At 42.2% G+C, this 16,759-nt stretch overlaps 2 protein-coding genes across 5 annotated transcripts; one reads left to right on the plus strand and one right to left on the minus strand.

The window, feature by feature from the left end:
* Positions 1-1,101: 1,101 nt before the first annotated feature.
* LOC112292650 (uncharacterized) lies at positions 1,102-7,100 on the plus strand. Of its 2 annotated transcripts, none has more exons than XM_024541345.3 (13): positions 1,102-1,493; positions 1,839-1,916; positions 2,235-2,416; positions 2,641-2,757; positions 2,939-3,719; positions 3,937-4,209; positions 4,316-4,438; positions 4,862-4,953; positions 5,083-5,157; positions 5,389-5,450; positions 5,611-5,680; positions 5,943-6,099; positions 6,372-7,100. In XM_024541345.3, exons 1-13 carry the CDS (start codon positions 1,370-1,372, stop codon positions 6,788-6,790), a joined length of 2,553 nt encoding a protein of 850 aa, XP_024397113.1. In that variant the 5' UTR covers positions 1,102-1,369; the 3' UTR covers positions 6,791-7,100. The 2 variants fall into 2 exon arrangements, with proteins under 2 accessions (XP_024397113.1, XP_090112616.1); XM_090256490.1 differs by having other exon boundaries at positions 1,106-1,493; positions 1,839-2,001.
* A 4,403-nt stretch (positions 7,101-11,503) lies between these two features.
* LOC112292072 (uncharacterized) lies at positions 11,504-16,250 on the minus strand. 3 transcript variants are annotated; one of them, XM_073539395.2, is made up of 6 exons: positions 15,867-16,250; positions 13,825-15,745; positions 13,233-13,718; positions 12,645-12,787; positions 12,158-12,220; positions 11,504-12,010 (listed from the first exon to the last, which is right to left on the minus strand). In XM_073539395.2, exons 2-6 carry the CDS (start codon positions 15,422-15,424, stop codon positions 11,717-11,719), a joined length of 2,586 nt encoding a protein of 861 aa, XP_073395496.1. In that variant the 5' UTR covers positions 15,425-15,745; positions 15,867-16,250; the 3' UTR covers positions 11,504-11,716. The 3 variants fall into 3 exon arrangements, with proteins under 3 accessions (XP_073395496.1, XP_024395976.1, XP_073395497.1); XM_024540208.3 differs by having other exon boundaries at positions 13,825-16,250; XM_073539396.2 differs by having other exon boundaries at positions 11,813-12,015; positions 13,825-16,250.
* Between the last annotated feature and the right edge of the window lie 509 nt (positions 16,251-16,759).

A 16,759-nucleotide genomic window follows, 5' to 3' on the forward strand; every position in this document is an offset into this window, starting at 1 on the left:
TCTAGAAGTATTTACAAAATACATATATAGGGACTGTATTTAGATGTTTAATAATTATAAATAAATTATTATTTATTAAAATAATAAGAAAGATGTTATTAAAAGTCACTAAATTCCTTAAAATATTAAAATAAATGTCCATGAATAAAATATTGAGCTTGTTTTTCAATGGACTTAATGTTGTGTATATTGTCTTAAGAAAAGTTGAAAGTACCATATGCACATAAATAATTAAAAAAATATATCATCACTTTGTGGCAACTTTGATAAAGTTATTTAAATGGTTATAACAATGTGTATGGAATCTTTGTATATATATATATATATATATAACTTTATGCATTACAAATGTGTAAAATAACTATTTTAAATATCTAATAATGAAATAAAATAAAAATAATAATAAATAAAAATAAGTTGTATTAAACATTGTATTGAAAGATGTCACAATCTTTACTTAAACAACATTAATTTGGAAAAATGCTAGATCAAATCAATAAGATAATTTTTTTATCATGTTCAATTGGATTTCAAAAATCGTTTTACATTACTACTAAAATTTATGATAATTATTTCAAGTATTAAGATTGATAAAATTGTTCATTTAAACATTTCATTTAGGTCAAACAATTTGATTTTAGTTCTAGTAGTTACACCAAAACTTAATAAATTATATAATTTTTAATTGCATACATAATCATCTCCACTACAATGAAACCCACTTAATGCAATAAAAAGTCAATCATAATGTATTCAATATATTTCTTGTTTGAAGTTAATTTTGCAACCAATAGAATCAAATTTGTTTAGAACCACTAGATTTTGGAACAACTATTTTATCTTCAAATCACCCCACCTCCATATTTTACAGAAAAAAATATAAAAAGAAATGTGATTAAAGATGATGATAATTAGGGTTTCCAAAGTACCCATTAAACATTGTTCAACAGAAAACGATGGTGTTTTGCAGCGACGGTGATCCTACGACCATCAAGTAGCATATTTTAGTCCTCGTAGAATATTCCCCCTCGATGTTTTTGGCCAAGCGGCCGAGCTTTGTCACGTCCACGGCTACGGCCTCAAGCGGCTACCAGCCACGAGCTCATGGCAACTGGAATATATAAAAAAGAGCTTCTGCGTGGTTTTGCTGTATTACTTTTAGATTTAGGAAAGGTGTTGTGCAAGGAGGGAAGGAGGAGCGGTTCCATAGTCCCACACTTGCCCTGTGGTGTTGGCGGTGGAGTACCGCAGCCAAGCTTTGTTCCAATTCTGTGCAGTGCTGTTGAAGTGCGGGTGGTGTTGCTTTCGTGGTGTTAGTGGACTGCAAGTAACTGAGGCATAGAGGAAGAGTTAGAGGAGAAGGTAGAGCATGACAGGAGGCAGAGGACGAGGTGGTCGGAGATCCAGAGGTCGCGGAGGAGACAGACATGAAGGCGGCGGTGCTCGGGGATGGGGTCGAAACCAAGGAGGAGGACGTGATAGACGATCGTCAGGTGATTGGAATTCCGTTGTTGCCACTAGGTTGTCGATACAGGTAGAGGGACCTGTTTAGGCTTTCTGTTGGTGGTGTGAGAGTGCTGCAGCATCGAGCATTCTTGTTGAAGAATGTGTTAGCGCTGAGCAGCATGTGTAGGATGATGTTTGCGAGGGTTTGGACATTGGACATGGGCATCGAGCTGAAAAGAAAATTCGGATAACAATTCGGATATCAATTTAAGGAAAAGTGGTTTTCTGTGTGTGTAGACATTCTATCAGTTAAAATGTAGCTAGGGTTTTTATTTCTCATCTTTTATTTTTTTGCTCTCGGAAAATGATGTGACATAGCGTTGTCTGAATAGGTGATGCGTCGCGAACTGGATTCGTTGCTGGAGCAGCTCTTGCTGATTGGGAGGCTCCTACACCTGATCGGCTACAATGTATGATTTCGGTTTGACGAGCCTGGCTTTCATTTGGAAAAATTAAAACCAAACAGCATTCCTCTCTATTTTCATGAAGTAATTGGTAATTCTCTAAAATTTTATGGTGAAAGATCTAGTTTATTTTCCAGTGCTAGTGGACAAGCAGTTTGGAGGAATTCGATTAAGTGTTTTGCAGTGATGATAATTTATTGTAGGAGCCTTCACTAGTTGGATACTGTTTGTACTTCTACTCTAGCTCAAGTGCGCTTTACAGACACTCTCTCAGCGATCTTCTCAACGGTTTACATATTTTGGTTGTGGTGATGCTTTCGTCAGCTAATGGTAGGGGAGGCAGCACACCTGAGGGTGTCAATGCGGGTTCTCGTCAACAAACATCAAGTGTTCAACGAGGCTCACGAAACAACCGGGGCGTGAGCAGACCCGTACAGAATCCATTTGCCTTTGTCAGCTTTGACTACTCACGTTTGGACGGTCAAAGGCGGAGTGTATTGCAGAAGGTATTACCCTGTCAGTTACAGACCCCATAATAGTGTCTTCAAATAGTTTGATGAATGTTTGTATTACAGAAGAGTCATTCAACGAAAACCAGGAATCTCCACGGTGCAGCAAGGTGTGTATTGACGAGTTCGTGACATTTTTCTGCTGATATAGTCTGATTCTTCTTTAATACTCTCCACCATGATTGAATGGTTTTGAAATGAAACACACCTTGTCTTCACAGAAATATAATTCTCCTTCTGCGGGAAAAGTCGCCATGGCGTCAGATTCAAGAGAAGTTGTTGTTCCAGCAATTGAAGGTCGCGTTGAGGTGTACATAGATCGCAAAGGCTCCCAAGAGGTATGTTCGTAATTCAATTCCTTCTGGACGTAGCCTTTACTTAAACTTGATTTCATCATGATGTGTTTTTGTAGGTAATCTGTATTCTCTCAGTGATGCTCGGTGAGGGTATCTTGGAAGTGCAAAGAACCTTAATTAGCTTGAATAGTATCATCATGACATCGTCTCCACGGTTTTGCAGGTTGTAGAGGCACTGGAGTTAGGAACAGGACACACTGGTCTGGGATACGTGGATCAAGAGTCTGGTGGTTGTACAAATCACACGTTTGTAAAGGAATCAGGAAATGTTATTTATTCTGAACTTAATTGTGTTGAGGACAAGAATGTGGCCGGTTTAGAGGCAATGCAGGTTGATACAGAAGAAGATGATTATCTTCATCTAAAGACTCCTAATCATTTAAAGAGTTCTGTTTCAACATCTAAGACTAAGAAGAATAGAAGAGGAGGGAGCTCTGTTGAAAAAGCTTCGAAGAAGGGAATTAATGGTGGATATATTAGCATTGGAGGATTGAAGGTTTTTACTGAGGCAGGGGTTACTTATTCCGACGAGAGTGTAGATTTGGAGAAAGATTCTGATGTATCTTTAGAACTCAGTTTTTCAAGTGGGAAGAAACGGAGGAGCAAAGGAGGCAAGAAGGATAAAAAGAAATTCCGCCAGAGAGGAGAATGGTTGGATAACTCTTTTAGTGAATCAGGAGAATCCATAATTGATTCAAGTGACTCAGATCTTGATGACGACCTTGTTGAAGACTACATAGCCAATCTGGAGGGTGCAGGTGAGAGTGTGGACGCTTCTTGGATTTTGAAAAATAAAATGAAGCAAGTTGCAGTTGAAGATATGGGTCGTCAAGATGATGAAGATGAGGATGAAGATGATGATGATGATGATGATGATGACAGCTCTAGCGCTGGTGCTAGTGGAAGTGATGACGGTTCCAGCGAAAGCGGCAGTACATCAGCAGGTGTGACCTCGATAACATACGGCTTTCATTTTTGAAAGTGCTATTGTGATGAACTGGGCTGAGATTCCTCACTCAATGTACCTGAAAATTTTCAGAAAAATTAGGTTTGTGAAACTATATGTGCAATTAGTAGTCAATTTGGGAACATCAATCATACTTTCTTTTTGATCGTACGATTTGGCTTATGGACGGTGGCGAAACATGTCTTGAACTGCAGAGAGAATGTGGCGGTTAAAATGGCAGAGCAAAGGGAAAGAATTGATGGACACCGATGTCGACGATGATGGTGATGATGATGAGTTAGACTCCGGGCTAGATGACATATCGAAGGAAATAGTGTTTGGTGGCTCAGGTGGGAAACGCGGACGCAAAACACAGACTGCTTTGTTGTTGGGAAAATTAGTGTTGGAGGACAGTGAGGAGGATTCTCATGATGGAGAGGGTTTCGACCAACTCATTGACCTCATGGAGGATGAAAAATTCATGCCTGGTGCGTAACTTAACAGGATGTATTTTTTTCAGTTGGTCTGCGTTTCGTCTTCTGTTGAACATGTGTCCTTACACGGGGGTTTACGTGGTTGTGTGTTCTACTGCAGACTACGTCAACAAGACTCTTGAAAAAAGTAAGCAGAAAAAGAAGAATGTCAAAAAATCCAATGGTCCTGTGACTTGGCCAATACAAGTCCATCAAAGTAAAACGAAGTCAAAAAGCATTCCTGGTAAACACCCCACTAATCTCCGGGAGGGATCGACCTTCAGTTACAAATCAATTCAGCGGAATGTCCTAGATCTGAAACTCTAATAAAAAACTGAACTTTAATTCAGTAAATTTTGTATCCCATGTAAACCCAATTCAGAAAATTTTACTCAGAGGCAATACTCGAGATGAAATGGCAAGCTACTGGTTAAGTACTAAAATATGGGCTCGGTCGGTTCTCCTCAAACTTCTTTTTACGAGGAACCTGTACACTAGTTGAATTTTTTTGTAGTTATTTAATTTATATATGTTTCTAGTTTTTTTAAGAGACTAGAGAGAATAGTCACTCGTAGATTGTAATTTAGTTTCGAACGAGCATTCAGCCTAACACTTCCCGTGAACATTCTGTTACGTAAGATTTCTTTGACAAGTATGGGTATTACAGGGGATAAAAAGCGTGAGCGCAAGAAAATGATTGCTGCAAAGCGACAGGAGCGCGCACTACGAAGGGGGCTTGACCTGCAGGCCATCAATTCGGTGCAACATCTGACCTGCTTCATATATAAGCTGTGACATGATTAGCTTGTGATAACCTACGGAGCTGTGGGAATCGTCATGAATGGTGTGTTTTCTTGAATTCAAAAGATGCATATTCTGGTTGGACAGGCATTGGAGGACATTGTTTTGCGTGGCACTGATATCTATGCGTTTGGTCCAATGGAAAATCGGGATCGCGCTCAGGTGAGAGCAATTGCAGATGCCTTCTTCTGTAGTTGAGCAGTCTGTTCACTAGTATAAAATCATGTGGCCTCCCTTACGTAAGAGATTTTAGGGTATCAGACACCCATGGTTATATGTTACGAGAAGCTAACTGTTTTATGTCTTCGTCTATCTTTTTTCTCTATTTTTTTACGTTTTATCTTTTCTACTAGTGTAAATAATCAGGCCCTTCCTTTGTCTAACTATGAGCAGATCCATAAGATGGCAGCGATTTATCGATTGAAAAGCGGCAGTCAGGGTACGGGCAGTAAGAGGTAAGAAAGATTTAATCGTAAAATGCTTTTCCCTTTGAAATATCTACACGGATGTCAACGTTAGGTGGTTCCAGTACATGTATTATGCTTCTAGTTGTCCCATTTTTATTCAAGCTGTGATCGAACAATTTTTACTGAAGCCACTCTACCTGAATGACAGATTCACTGTGGTGACGCGTACTAAACACACCAAGCTGCCTACTGGTGCCGACAAGTATCGCATTGCCTCGGTAAGCCATAACTCAGAGGTTTATGCCGCACTGACTTCTGAAATGATGAAATTTCTAAGTGTGGTTTAAGTGCCCGAGAATCTGATGTCTTTTACAGTCTAAAAATGAAACCGTATGTAATATGAGAAACGACCGTTTTGTCACAGGAACCTTAAACTGCAAAAAGATTTCTCGAACAGCTTACTCTCGTGCCTATCCACTCTTCATACTTTTATCCGTTGTGTGGGAATCGCTTCTGATCCTAGTATTTGATTGATTGTAGATGCTCGATCAAGCCGACGAAAACTTGAAAAGGTCACTAACAGGTGAAGCTCGCCGTATGGATAAGAAGGCCAAGAAGGCTGCTCGCGATGCTTTTATAAGCTTCAATACACCTAATCCTAAGAAGAGCGGGAAGAAGCATCAGAAGTTTATGCAAGGTGATGGATTCTCTTATTAGTTTAAACCCAAGAAAGGATAAGGCCCTTAATCAGATATAACAGCTGTAATTTTCAACTATTGTTGTCTTCCACTGTCTGTTTTTTAGTTGCATTTAGCCTCGTTTACTGGGATGTCATTAAGTCTCAAATAATTCTCTGACTGATTTCTATGGTTAATCTGAGAATTTATTGATAGATGGATCTTTGCAGAAATCTCAGTAGTGAATGTCCTCTCCCAAGTGCTAACATGGTAAAATTCCTGTGCTGCGCAGCTTCAAAGTCAATGGAGAAAAGTGGAAGACAGAAACTGAGAGCTCCAAAATATGCAAGTAATCCCATGTCCTTCATCTCGTGTGGGACTATTGGCAATGAAGAAGAATCGTTAATCCTAGAAGCAGGGCCATCAGAATGTGTAACTACCACGGTTCAAACATCTAGCATGACTCAGGGAGGGGAAGCAACGACTAGCAGGTCATCTACTGTTGTGAAAGTTTCTTCTACCGTCCCTGCAACAATAGGCCATTTTGAGGCTCATACCAAGGGCTTTGGCTCTCGAATGATGTCTAAAATGGGATTTGTTGAAGGCCAGGGCCTCGGTAGAGATGGACAAGGTATTTACAGCCCCTTGGAAGCTGTGAAGCGCCCAAAATCGCTAGGCTTGGGTGCCTATGCACCATCAACACCTTCTTAGCTTTCTGGCCAGATTGATGACTCTGTGATATTTGTGTAATTCGGTGAATCTCTGTACATTCCGAGCAGATTCTTGTGTGGGGAGCGTAGATTACGATGACCTACGTATATTTGAGTAGTAGAACGAGGTTGGCCTCTACAAGCTGGGTTTAGCACAGTCGAGATTCCTTCGCTTTAGCTAGGGCGCTAATGGAAGTCTTGTTGGGCCTGCTTAGTTTTCTGTGTACAGAAAGGCAATTTGTTTACTCACAAACATTGCTTGAATTATCACCAACGGTGGTCTCGTTAAAATGTGATTATTTTTAATTCAACTTCCAGGAATTGTGGTTGTATAATGCATTGTGTGGACTTAACTGGTCTGGAGGTGTGCCTCAAACAAACCGATATTTCCTAATAGGAGCAAATTCTGATTAAGTTAAAGGTGGGTTGTGCCATCTACTTCGCAATGGAATTTCGAATGGAGCAAATGTCCCCAAAATGAGAAGTCTAGGTCGTGCTGCGCTGCATCTTCGTGGTCTTGGCCCTGTGCAAGGATGGCTGCGGACGCTTGTTTCGATTCTGGAGTCAGAGTTTCAAATGTAAAGAGGGAGCTGTAAAAATTGGTGCACGGGCGTTCAAGAGATGGGCGGTCACATACCGTATTTTGGTGCTCATCCTTAAGGGCTGAAATGATGGAGGTGGACGGGTGTTCTCGTATTGCTGCAAAAGATTCCCGCGTCACTCTATCACTACTGAGAGACTATCAAACTCCACTTCGGATCCTCTTCCCAGCAACTTTCCTGCATTCCATTTTCTGCAAGAGTTGTCTTAATTGGCCCGCCTTCTGTTGGAGATCCGAGTTAGTGGCGTCAATGTGGAGCTTGGCTGAGGCATCGTCTATCTGTTTGCAAAGTGAGTCTTCTTCATGACGATACTCCTGAGCTTTTTGCTTGCAAAACTCATGATATCTTCATGATAAGGCTCTCAATTTGGAGAAGAAGGGCTGATGAGAAGGCAGGCGTTGCCTTACCCTGTGAATCTTGGGCTTGGCCTCTTGGAGCCATACGGCTGACATTTTCCATGAGCTGCGGCGGGCTTGAATTTGTTCTAGCACCATTTAAATAAAGAGAGGGTGGTGGTCAGAGAAGACCCAATCACCTCGAATGCTATAGGTGGGAATGGTTCTATCACCTGACATGGAATCATTAAATATGTAGCAACGATTGTCCCAAAAAAAGGGCAAGCTATCAATCAACCTTGGGCCATCTTCAACGTTGAGGGTTTCCTTGAGCTCGTTAAACAGTGCTCGTTTTTGTGCAGGCATCATCCTTCTGCATTGCCTTGATTTGTCAAATTTACCTTTGACCATATTGAAGTCGCCAATAAGCATTCAACAGCACGTTTGGGGGAGTTCACGTGGCAAGGTCTCTTAGAGCACACATCTTTCATTGGGCTCGTTTGGAGCATAGATGTTGACAAAACCTGCATCCCCTCTGGGTAAGCCACTGAAAATGAACCAGTGAGCTCAATTTGACATCATCGAGCCGGTTGCTGAAACCAGCTTGGCCTACTTTGGCGCAATAAAAGTAGCAACACCTCCTTTGCCAGCTTTGTTGTCGTCTCCAGTGCACCCTACTGTGGCATCCAGGCACCAGTAGGTGGATCTTACCTGTAGCTGCTTGTGTAATTTGGTAGCCGTTTTTTGACGTAACTTATTTTCCTGCAAGAACAGGAAGTCCAAGGACAGTTTGAGGCCCTGAATGTAGTGTTTCAAAGTGTCAATGGCTTGCGGGGCGTTAAGTCTGCGAACATCGTAAGATAACATTTGTATCTTTATGATTGCGGGTTGGGTTGGAGAAGAGATGAGGCGCCTCCCGCGCTTTGTTTTATTGGCACATTTTTTAAACATTGATGTTTGGTGAAGCCAAGATTGGGGTTGCTGGAGATCGACTCTCAGCAGCTCAAGCTCTAATTTGTGCCTTCATTGTGCGCAAGGAGCTCTCCTCATTCCTCTTGAATGGAATTGTGATGATTTGACTATCCGTTGGGGATAATTCAGTTGAGAAGTCAGCTTCTAGTTGTTGTGGGCGCATGGGGGTGACGATCGCTTTGTTAACTTGACCAATCCCCGTCTTATTAAATCCCAACGCGTCTTCAAAAGAGTCAGTGTCCTCTCCCATAATGTCTTGGAAGGTGATTCTACCGCTGGGCCGGTAGAGAAATGCTTTGGGTTGTTGTGGACTTTTGTCTTGGCCACTTGCTGGTCTCTCTGATTCTGTTCGAGGCAACCAGGGGGTGTCCGACACTGCCTACTTTGAGGTTTGAAGGAGTGCATTCCGCTCGAGGAAAGACAAGTCGATCCCTTGTCCTAATGGGTAGAATCTTAGGGGTATAAGTTGTCCGGATGCATCACCAATGCCCCAGTACCTCCTTGAGCAGCAACGTTGTAGTCTCTTTCATGGGTTGGCTTGTCATAAGTCTGAAGGGGAGGAACCAGGGGTAGAGGGGGGTGGTGGTAAAGTTTTGGGCCTAGATGGATCTGGCGCAAGGGATTCGCTGTCCATGTCTCTCCGGTCCTGCTATCACTAACTTAGTAGGAAGAACAGAGGAAAATACTGTTTCTCTGAGGGTCTCTTGTTTGTAAAAGGGCTGTTTGGGTTTGCTGTCCAACCTCTTGTCTTATCGTGGGCGTCAAGGGCGGGGCTGGTTATGGTACGAGTGGCGTTTGACCTCAGCAAAGTCCTCCTCAGATGATGCAAGCCTGACTCGGCTCCGATCGTTGTGTCCCCTTGCGTGACTGATAGTGCCCCGAGTCGGATTGGCGGCCTGTACTGTACTGTTTCCTCCCTCTATGGTCCCGGCGGGAAGAGTGGTGGTATACTCAGTCCAAGTTTGGGGTGCAGAATGGTGGGTTGAAGGCCATTTGTGGAGATGATTGCTGATGCTGATTGTCTAGCTGCGTAATTTGTTGGGAAGACGGTGGTGGAGATTGAAGAAAAACCTCATGCGAGAAGGAGAGGGTTGTGAGGTGCTCCTTCAAAGCACTCGCTTACTCAAAAGTTGAGCCAGACCGCAAGAATTGGCTTAGAAACGAGTTATGACGCAAATCTGACGATGAGTACATGCGCACTCAGGTGGTCAATGTCCTTGCGTAGAGCTACGAGGTCAAATGTGGACGCTGGAATTGAGTGTCTCTTATGGATAAGGAGGCCCTATTGGTTACGATGTGTGCCAGAAGGAAGAAATTCTCCTACTGTGACCGAGAATGGGTTGATTTGATTGGGCTTCACACGGGAGCCATGGCAGCTTTTGTGAAGGTCATGCCTCCGTTGGATGCCATTCATGTTTTAGCAACCATTCTCCGTTGCTGCTTTGCAAATTCCCATATCGTTTGTCTAGATTTAGGGTTTAGAGCCAAGGCATCATAAACAAGTGGACTCTTTTGACTTTTGTGTAAAGGAATTCAAACACTCATGCGTGGTGTCGCTACGCGCAACAACGCTCTACCAAACCCTGAGGGATATGGCTGACCGAAGCAAGTTTCGCCCTCCCCCTACGACTAATACACTAGTCCCTCTCAGCAGGTTTTTTGGAGCTCAAAGCCCGACTTCAGCTTCCACAACCCTCAAAGTATTGGAAGGGTAAGCTTTCACTCTCATTAATGAAATAGAACCTCATTTTATGAAGATTTCAAATACACTATTAGGATCAAAATTATTAAAAACAAGGAGGTGGCTTAGGTTAAATTTTCAAAAAGACAACAAAACAAAAACTCAATAAAATAAAAAAAAGCACCAAGTCAAAGGTCATATATCTAAAAATTAAAAAACTTGCAGAATATTCTAATTCTACCACTGGATTTGTAGATTTTTAAAATAATAAGAGAGACCAAATCAAAACTTACAAAGTCTACTCAAAATTAGTCTAAGGAGACTAAGAGTGTAAGAATTATAAAGAACATTTATTGTTTTATTAAAATTGTTAACTACTATCTCTAAAGAATTACAAGAAGATTTTTTTAAAAAACACTCACAAGATTTGACTTAATAAGAAGTCTAGACAAAAAAACTTTTCTACATATACAACACCAACCTCAACTCACCCAAAATTAAGAAATCTAATGTTAACAAATGAACATACTATTAATAGATAAAATTTAAATAAAAAGCATCTATTTGACATAGTATAGCCATAAACACCATGTTTTAAATGTAATAGTAATATTAAATCAATAATTTAGAATTTACCCCAATACACAAATCCAAATTTATAAATTTTAATTGTAAAATCTTTAAATTAGTATATTAGTAATATTTAATACTACAAAGATCTTCACAAAATTTGATAATGATCAACAATAATTCAATAAAAGAACAATGATAATTCAACTAGTCTTATTTAAATAAAGTTTTGACAACAATTAATTTATTATGCACAGAATGGAAAAGTAATTATGGAGAATCAAATATAAATAAGAAAATAAAATTTGAAGACTTATTAATTAATGTTAGTTGGAAACCTTTATTTTAATCCTAAATGTTATTGCAAAAATATCTCATGTTAAGATTTTTAAAAAAATCATAAAAATATGGAGACTGAGAGTGAAGAAGTTTTTCCAGAAAAAAGTATTTTTTTGATCCAAATAAATATCAAAATCTGTAGGCGGGTGTGTATACGTTAACATAACAACAACATTACAACAAAAACAACGTCAACAACAATAACAACAACAACGATGATAAAGCCCAGAAGATCAGGTTAGCAAAACAAATTTCTAAAAACCAGTTGAAGGACCATGTTGGGACAACAAACTCTCTCACAGCAGAGTTCAATCAACATCAACGACACGGAACTGCAACCAAAACGTGCCCTAAAATCCTGTGTCGATGAGTGAAAAATTATGGTCAGTTTAGCACATGGGTACACACTCTTGGCAGTGCAAACCGTATCAATCAACAACTTCGTCTACTAGATGGACTTCACCGTTTGCCTCCTCCTCCGCAAGGTCCTTTGTGTAGCAGTTGTGTAGAGTTGTGGTGTCATCAACCTGCATGTTTTGAATGGCATCCCGGTTTTCCTTCTCAGAATTGGCAACATATGCATCGCTCATGTTGTCCTCATTATTATCAGCCGATTGAGGAAGAGGAAATATTGCCCATGCTTTTACGGACATGTCATGAGCAGCAGTCTTCTTTAGAATGTACTCTCTGAGCAGACTCGGCCGAAGTTGTCCATGACGATCCTGTTCTACTCAACACACCACATGAAATCTATCTGAGCTACTCGCAGAATGGCATAATTTTGATTGGGTGCTTTGCAATTGCAACCAGTGGCTAATGATATCGATTACATCAAAAAGGGGAAATTATAGTGTTGGATTGCAGTGGACCTTCTTGCGCAACGTGGCATGCCAATGGTTCTTAATGCTATTGTCGGTTCTTCCTGGCAGCATCTGTAGCCATCATCGTGCAAACAGAAAGGGTAGATGTTAATTTGGCAAAGCAAAAAATAGTAACAGTATTCTAACCAAGTATTTTCACGTGAATATTCATATAGCTTGGTATCTCTTCCCCAGGGTACAAGAGGAGGATTTTGTCTCTAAGCCCTTTCAAAGCTGGATATATTATGTATGAATATAGAAAACTACTGGGTCTCAACTATATCCCGCATGGTGCTATTAGCTTGCATACACCATACCGACTATTTGCAGGTAGAACGTTTGCAACTGGGTCCAACAAGTCGAACTTAAAGTTCTAGCTTCGAATGTGCAGTAGCCATGCAATCACCCAATCCCCGCCCACATGTGTTCATCAAAATAGTCTGTAACTTGCGGCAATGCAATCAGAGATGGCGGCGCCCAATATCTTGTTACAAACCTTTGCAATGGCAGACCACCTGTTTCCAAAGGTTGAATGTGCATGAACAAGTAGCTCTTCTTCCTCAGTTGTCCAGCCCTCCTTGCGTATATCTGGATGTAAATGATTCACCCACCGCTCCCTGCATTGTTTTCCGGAGCGGTCTGTTTGTTCCATTCCCACAGTAAACATGTCAGCGCTGATTTCCTCAACTAATGGTAGGCTTTACACCGCACTGTTGAATAAGATTTAACAATCACGATGAATCTTAGTTTCTATTCCAGAGGTGGAGCTCAACGATGTGGTGAGAACCCCACAAATATATGGAGCAAAAAGTATGTCTTGAAAATCCCTCCACCTCATAAAGAAAATAACGCAGTTACGAAAAAACATTGCCGTCTGAGACCGAAAGAGAGGTTATCTTGGTTTAGCAAACATAACATACTGGCGTGAGTACATACGTCCAGTCTCTCATACTTACTGGCAATGTCCGAATGACCCAGAATTGTCAAGAGTAAGATTTTAACATATCATATCCCATTAGATTATCTGGTGTTTTTGAAACGGAGGCATTTGTGTGCAGAAAATACACATGATTGATGTACTCACTTGCCATGAACGTCGATATGAGCGACCAACGCCGGGATCCATACTGCTTCACCAACTTTCTCAGAACTCTGTCCTCTGCAGCGCCCCATTGTCCTTTCATCCCAGGTTGCCGAAGAGTAGAGCTGCTTTTGTCCATTGGCACTGTGTGGACCTCATGAACGTCACCCAACGGGACATAGCCCAGCGCTGTTGCATTTGCAAGATCGAATGTTTGGTGTTCACTTGGTGCAAGACCACCAACTTGCATTTTTAATGGATCATTTGGGCTAGTATACTGGCCGTTCTTTCTCATCAACACATGTTTATCCTGGCCCAGAAGGTTACAAAATTCAGGAGATGAAATCCTGCCACCAGAGCAACGACCACCTTGATGAGAGGAGTAGACTACACCTGCAGATTCTGACGGCTCCCTCGCAATAAATTCCGGAGTTCTGCCCAGCTCATTCCTCTCCTCTCTACGATCTCCGGATTCTTTTGATGAAAACTCTGGGGTATGCACAGACCAAGAGGTAGCATAAGTCAGCGACTTAGACTGCGCAATAGAGAGCAACTTAGGCGAAACTTCACAAGTGAGAGCTTGTTTAGAACGTACCGTTTACTAGGGAGATGTGCTCAACTGAACTTGACACTATTCCGGGGTCGGATCCCTGACAACCTTCGGCTGGTTCGTGTCTTGAACCAATACCTGCCGGTGAACCGATGCTGATCCTAGAGTCAGAAGAATGGCATTTCGGGTCATGCTCTGATCTTTCGTCTCTCCTCGTGATTTTGTCACTGCACGCCGATTGACCCCGTTGGGATCCCGGTAAATTTGCAGTCGGTGGAGTGAGAGTTGTAAACTCCGGGTTCATACATTGCATGTAGCAACCTGCGACCTTTGGGTTTGAGGTTGGTCGTAAGAAAGGGGAGTCATACGAGGTCATACAGCTAAAAGCACTCTGTGCTGAAAGCTGAAAAGGGGAGCTGGAACTCGGTAAGGACGCGCCGGAACAGAAATCACGCGAAGCGTTGAACACATCGGGCGAAGTGGAGGAGGCAGATGACACTAGGAAAGGAGTATGAATGACTTTAGTAGAGGCTGGTGCTGGGACGCACTGTAAACATCGAGGCGAATAAACTGAGGAAGCACCCACTTGGCTCCACAAGCCAACACCTGGTTGCAAGCCATTCCGTTGTGCTGCTCCGTGGTCAGCTGAATCAATGGGATCGATATTCACGAGGCAGCTCATGGCAGGCATCAAGGAGCCACAAGGAACACGGCAGTGATGTTGGAGACAATCCTCTATGCAATGAGCGCTGTCCTGAGGAATCAAAGCACCGCTCGAAGTGGGTGCATGGAAGAGCCTTTGACCAGGCGATACTGCTGCATATTGAGATGAATACTTGTACTGAGTTTGTTCAGATCCTGCCTGCTTCCTCTTCCGGGAGCAATTCTCCTCTCGTACATCACCTTGGTGAGACTGCGTGTTCGCAGTTTTGCTAAGCAACTCAGGGTATGAGGACCTCATGCCAGCATCGCCACAGCTCGAGTACCCTGCCAGGTTGTTCCCAACTCGAGGTTGAAAAGTGGAGACCCCGGGAAGAAAATTCGTAGGCATAGAATGAGTGCTTACTGCCGATGATATGTTCGTGAGATGAGGAGTGACTTCAGACCGTTGTAGCTCAGCCAAATTTGACTGTTCTCCTTTGCAAGGTGTTGTGTTTTGATTTTGCATGTCGTGAACCTCCAGACCTTGAGGCATTTGCATGAAATGAGGATACTGACACAGGTAGTGATGCTGCTGCTGGGGCGCTTGATCTAAATGCATCGGAAGCTGCTTGCACACGGCACCCAGCTGGTTGACATATTCAAAAACGGGGTTCAGAGTATTTTCATGGTTGCTGGAGGCACTCATGTCTTTGGACATCGAGCACGGTGCAGCAGCAGCAAACGCAAGATTGGATGGCCATTGCCACGCCAACATATTGAGAGCAGCTGGTGGGAAGTGAGAAAAAAAAGCTTCGTCGAGTTGCCCGTATTGAAGATGTTGCAGGTGGATCGGTAAGTGATTCTCCCTGAAGGCACAGCATGGTGGGGAATAGCTGTCCGGATCTAGTGGTTGCTTTCTCGACTGCTCACCTTGAGCATTAGCTACGGTTTCATCTTTCTTTTCAGATTCTGAGGTTGCATCGCTTGCCATCCCACACTTCATCCTTGTCTTATTGGAGGCAGTTAAAGAATACTTCCAATGTGATCTCAAGGAGATATAAATTGTGTTTCAAGGTCTTGCCATCCAAGTACTAATCGTAGGTGTTAAGAATCACCAGGTTTTGTGAAAATTCACCAATGAGAGCGCTGCCGATCTGGGCTTACGTTCCTTCCACCGAACTAGGGAAGACCTGAGTCAAAAGCATCTCACAGGACTAGCTTCAGAGACTGAACATTTTCACCACACATGCTCTTCCTTCATTAAAGTCGGGTAGGCGACAGCTTCAAAATCCCTAACGACCTCCACTTGGAGTCCAAAACATTTCTGTACAGCCAAATATTTCTCCCTTGAGCGGGTTACAAACCTTCTTCGCACTGGCAACTACAACTGCTTTTCACAAGTTAGTACCCAGCTAAATCATCCAAATTAAACGACACTTCCGTACCCCATTTTGTGTCAAATAAATAAATAAACGACACTTTCGTCCGGAAGTCCAGCTCAAAGTTGAGGTTCCACATCCATAGTATGATTCGACCATTCGAGGTCCAAAACAAGACGTTTCTTTGAACAGTTGAGCGACAGGCTGGTGACACAATTTGTGAAGGTGCACTTCACATCATCTTGTACAATTTCATATTTGAAACCGAACTACAATGAAACTGTTCCTTACGAGGGGAGAAGATAGCTCCAAAAACGAAGTGTGGATGCCAGTAAGGATGAAGAAGAGCGGAGTTTTAGATTATGTAAGCTTTATGAGCATTTACTGATGCACCTACTCAGGACTTTAGGCGTTGAAAGAATCTTCGGCAGTTAACAAACACGTACTCTTTGTACTATCATCCGTCGAATGTCAATCTGCTGTTTTCTCTTAGTACCTACCCATAACACAGAACTACTCTACCGCCGCATCCGGCTAAAGCATTGCTGCCAGCCCAAGTCCACAAGCTCTGCAACAAATCTTCGCCGTTCTATAGAGGTTCTTGCTTTTGAATTCCCTCTTGCCAACGAAGAGGCATCATCTAATAATTTACAGGCCCAAAATAAAACATTCTCGGGAATATAGTAGGTATATATTGTGAATTAAACGGTACGCTGCTCAATCCTTCCATGATTATCAAGGTTCTTACAAGCCAAACTGATGTGCGAAGGTTGGAAACAGTGTGCGCCGCTTGACACCCAATTCTCTACTCAACCGACGTATTCCTCCTCCCAGCTCCGTGATGCCTTGAGACTCCGCTCCAACTCTTCATTGTCTTACACACATCAGTTATTGGAAAAGTGCATTGACTTGGCTGAGGATGGCCATTTCTTCATCACTCATGTTACAGATTCCTGCGC

Source organism: Physcomitrium patens, chromosome 15 (genome assembly GCF_059467195.1).
Source record: "Physcomitrium patens ecotype Gransden chromosome 15, ASM5946719v1, whole genome shotgun sequence".
Lineage (NCBI taxonomy): Eukaryota > Viridiplantae > Streptophyta > Bryopsida > Funariales > Funariaceae > Physcomitrium > Physcomitrium patens.